At 43.3% G+C, this 3,736-nt stretch overlaps 1 protein-coding gene across 1 annotated transcript; it reads left to right on the plus strand.

Annotated features, from left to right (window-relative positions):
• The first annotated feature begins 447 nt into the window (after nt 1–447).
• On the plus strand, nt 448–2,828 carry LOC141134541 (uncharacterized). Its single transcript, XM_073624042.1, has one exon. The coding sequence runs from the start codon at nt 1,550–1,552 to the stop codon at nt 2,432–2,434; it is 885 nt and encodes a 294-aa protein (XP_073480143.1). The 5' UTR covers nt 448–1,549; the 3' UTR covers nt 2,435–2,828.
• Nucleotides 2,829–3,736: the final 908 nt, after the last annotated feature.

The raw sequence follows: 3,736 nt of genomic DNA on the forward strand, positions 1-3,736 counted from the left end.
AGGAGAGAGAAAAACAGAAGAGAGAGGAAAAAGAGGAACAGCAAAGGGAGGAAAAACGCAGAGAGGAGGAGGCGAGAAAATGGGAAAACAAAAAAAGATAAGAGAAGGAGGGGGGAGGAAGCCAATTGGATAAAAGCAGAGGAGAAGATTGATGAACAGAAGAGAAAGGAAAAGAAATGAACATTAACCCCTGTTCATTTCTTTCCTAGTATATTACGTCATAACACTCCTGATGAATGACTGTAATGCCAGGAAACACGTAGAGTGCCACTAGATGCCAACAGTTACTTGTCTCTATTACATGTCTTTCAATCGATTTATTATAACATGTATATTTGCCATGTCTATTTTTTATCTGTATTGCATGCTATGAGCAGCATATTTAATGTAAGTCTGGGGAAATTACATTAATTTTAGAGAGATTTCCTCAAATTTCCTGTTGCATCTCTAGGACAAGAAGTGATAAGAAATCTCCTGAACACATGGAAAAAAAACTCCATAGGGGTTTTAAACCTATACTATCTAAAATTATAACAAAAGGTTGTGGCTCTACATACACTTTAAGAAAACTGTATACAGTGAGGAACGATGCCATAGTCAGACATAGAATATGGGTTTACAAACACTTCATGTAATGAAGATCAAATCAAAACATTTTTTTCAGAAACTTCACAATCATATAATAAACCATACAAAACAAAATCCAAATGAATGCCAATGTTACGCAACTTTTAAATATGAATATAGGCTGAACTTCTTCTTTTCATTCATAGGGAAAAGTGAACAACATCAACTATAGGAGAGTTGATGAGGCGAGCAAATGGGAAAAAGTAAGGAATGCAAAGGAGAAGTGGTTGGAAGAAGAACGCAAGAGAGAGGAGGCTAAAGAGAAACAGAGAAAAGCAGAGGCGAGGGCTAAAGAACAGAAGAGAAAGGAAAAGGAGGAACAGAGAAGGAAGGAACAATTCAGAGAGGAGGAGGGGAGAAAATGGGAAATCAAAAAAATAGAAGAAAAGAAGCTGCTGGAAGCAGTTCGCGAGAGGGAGGAAGCCAATTGGAGAAAAGCAGAGGAGGAGAGAGAAAAACAGAAGAGAGAGGAAAAAGAGGAACAGCAAAGGGAGGAAAAACGCAGAGAGGAGGAGGCGAGAAAATGGGAAAACAAAAAAAGATAAGAGAAGGAGGGGGGAGGAAGCCAATTGGATAAAAGCAGAGGAGAAGATTGATGAACAGAAGAGAAAGGAAAAGGAGGAACAGAGAAGGGAGGAAAAACTCATAAATGAGGAGGCGAAAAAATGGAAAAACAGAATAGGAGCAGAAAAGAAGCAGCTTGAAGGGGATTGCAAGTATGAAGAAGCTACTTGGAGTAAAGCAGGAGAGATAAGAAAAGAACAGAAGAGAAAGGAAGAAGAGGAACAGAGAATGATGGAAAAAATCAGAGATGAAGAGCAGCACAAATGGGAAAAGAAAAAAAGAGAAGAAGCGTCTGGAAGATGATCGCAAGAGGGAGGAAGCTCAATGGAAAAAAGGAGAGTAGAGGAGAAAAGAACGAATGAGAAAGGAAGAAGACGAACTGAGAAGGAAGGAAAAATTCAGAGATGAGGAGCGGCCCAAATGGGAAAAGAAAAAAAGAGATGAGAAGAAGCAGCTGGAAGAAGATTTTGAGAGGGAGGAAGCTAATTTGAGGAAGACCAGAGAAGAACAGAAGAGAAAGGAAGAGGAGGAACAGAGAAGGGAGGAAAAATTAAGAGCTGAGGAGGCGGAAAGATGGGAAATCAGAAAAAGAGAAGAGGAGATGCAAAGACTAGAGCAGGAGAGGCTGCAAGAAGATTACAAGAGGGAAGAAGCTGAATGGAGAAAAGCAGAGGAGAATAGAGAAAAACAGAAGAGAAGGGAAGAAGAAGATCAGAGAAGGCTGGACAGAATCATAAATGGGGAGGCGAGAAAATGGGAAAACAAAAAAGAAGAAGAGGAGAAGCTGCTGGAAGAAGATCGCAAGAAAGAGGATCTTAAATTCAGAAAAGCAGAGGAGAAGAGAGAGGAACAGAAGAGAGATGAAGAAAGGGAACAGATAGCAATGGACAGACTCAGAGATAAGCAGACAAAAAGATGGGAAAACAGAAAAACAGAAGAGGAGAACAGGCTGGAAGAAGATCGCAAGAGAGAGGAGACTAAATGGAGAAAAGCAGAGGAAAAGAGAGAAGAACGGAGGAGAAGGGAAGAAGAGGAAAAGAAAATCATGGACAGACTCAGAGATAAGCAGAAAAAAACATGGGAAAACAGAAAAGCAGAAGAGGAGAAGCAGCTGGAAGAAGATCGCAAGAGAGAGGAGGCTAAATGGAGAAAAGAAGAGGAGAAGCGAGAAGAACGAAAGAGAAGGGAAAAACAGGAACAGAGAAGGATGGACAAATTCAGAGTTGAGCAGGCGAGAAGATGAGAAAACAGAAAAGCAGCACAGGAGAAGCAGCTGGAAGAAGATCGCAAGAGAGAGGAGGATAAATGTAAAAGAGCAGAGGAGAGGAGAGAAAAACTGAAAAGATGGAAAAAAGAGGTACAGAAAGCGGAGGACAATTTGAAAGAGGAGGAGGAAAAAAGAAGGAATAAAAGATTAAGAGAACAGTGGATGCAGCATAGAGAATATCTCATGAGAGACGAGGCTAAATGGAGAAGAGCCGAGAAAAAGAGGGCTGAAAAAAAAAAGAAATGAGTAATGTGAAGAGAATGAGGGGGGTGATAGTTGGAGGAGAGGGAGAGAGTGGGGAGAGAGTAAGGGGGGAAAAAATAGAAAGAGAGGGGAGAAAGAAAGGTCTCTCTCCTTCCCCCTGGGAGAATGGGGGAGGAGAGGGGTTGGGGGGGACCTGCTCATGGGAGTGAGAGACAGAGGGGGAAAAAGATAAAGAGAGGGAGAAAGGAAGGTCTCTCTCCTTCTTCCCTGGGGAATGGGGGAGGAGAGGAGTGAGAGAGGGGGACGTGCTCATGGGCGTGAGAGATGGGGGGGTCTCTCATGCCCATGAGCACGTCCCCCTCTCTCACCCCTCTCCTCTCCTATTCCCCTAGGGGGAAGGAGAGAGACCTTCCTTTCCACCCTCTCTTTCTATCTCCCCCCCTTACCTCCCCCTCTGTCTATCACGCCCATGAGCACGTCCCCCTTTCTCACTCCTCTCCTCCCCCATTTCCCTAGAGTGAAGGAGAGAGACCTTCCTTTCCACCCTCTCTTTCTATCTCCCCCCCACCTTACCTAAGAGAGAGGAGGCTAAATGGAGAAAAGAAGAGGACAAGCGAGAAGAATGAAAGAGAAGGGGAAAAAAGGAACAGAGAAGGATGGACAAATTTAGAGCTGAGAAGGCGCGAAGATGGGAAAACAGAAAAGCAGCACAGGAGAAGCAGCTGGAAGAAGATCGCAAGAGAGAGGGGGATAATTGTAAAAGAGCAGAGAGAAAAACTGAAAAGATGGGAAAAAGAGGTACAGAAAAGGGAGGACAAATTGAAAGAGGAGGAGGCAAAAAGAAGGGATAAAAGATTAGGAGAACAGTGGATGCAGCATAGAGAAGATCGCATGAGAGAAGAGGCTAAATAGAGAAGAGCTGAGAAAAAGGGGGCTGAAGAAATAAAGAAATGAGTGATGTGAAGAAAATGAGGGGGGTGACAATTGGAGGAGAGGGAGCGAGTGGGGGGAGAGTAAGGGGGAAAAGATAGAAAGAGAGGGGAGAAAGGAAGGTCTCTCTCCTTCCCCCTGGGA

This window comes from Aquarana catesbeiana, linkage group LG03 (assembly GCF_042186555.1).
Source record: "Aquarana catesbeiana isolate 2022-GZ linkage group LG03, ASM4218655v1, whole genome shotgun sequence".
In the NCBI taxonomy this organism is placed as follows: Eukaryota; Metazoa; Chordata; class Amphibia; order Anura; family Ranidae; genus Aquarana; species Aquarana catesbeiana.

Excerpts from the sequence above, each read along its gene's own strand:
- LOC141134541 (XM_073624042.1), top strand. The coding sequence starts at position 1,550 with ATGAGAAAGGAAGAAGACGAACTGAGAAGGAAGGAAAAATTCAGAGAT.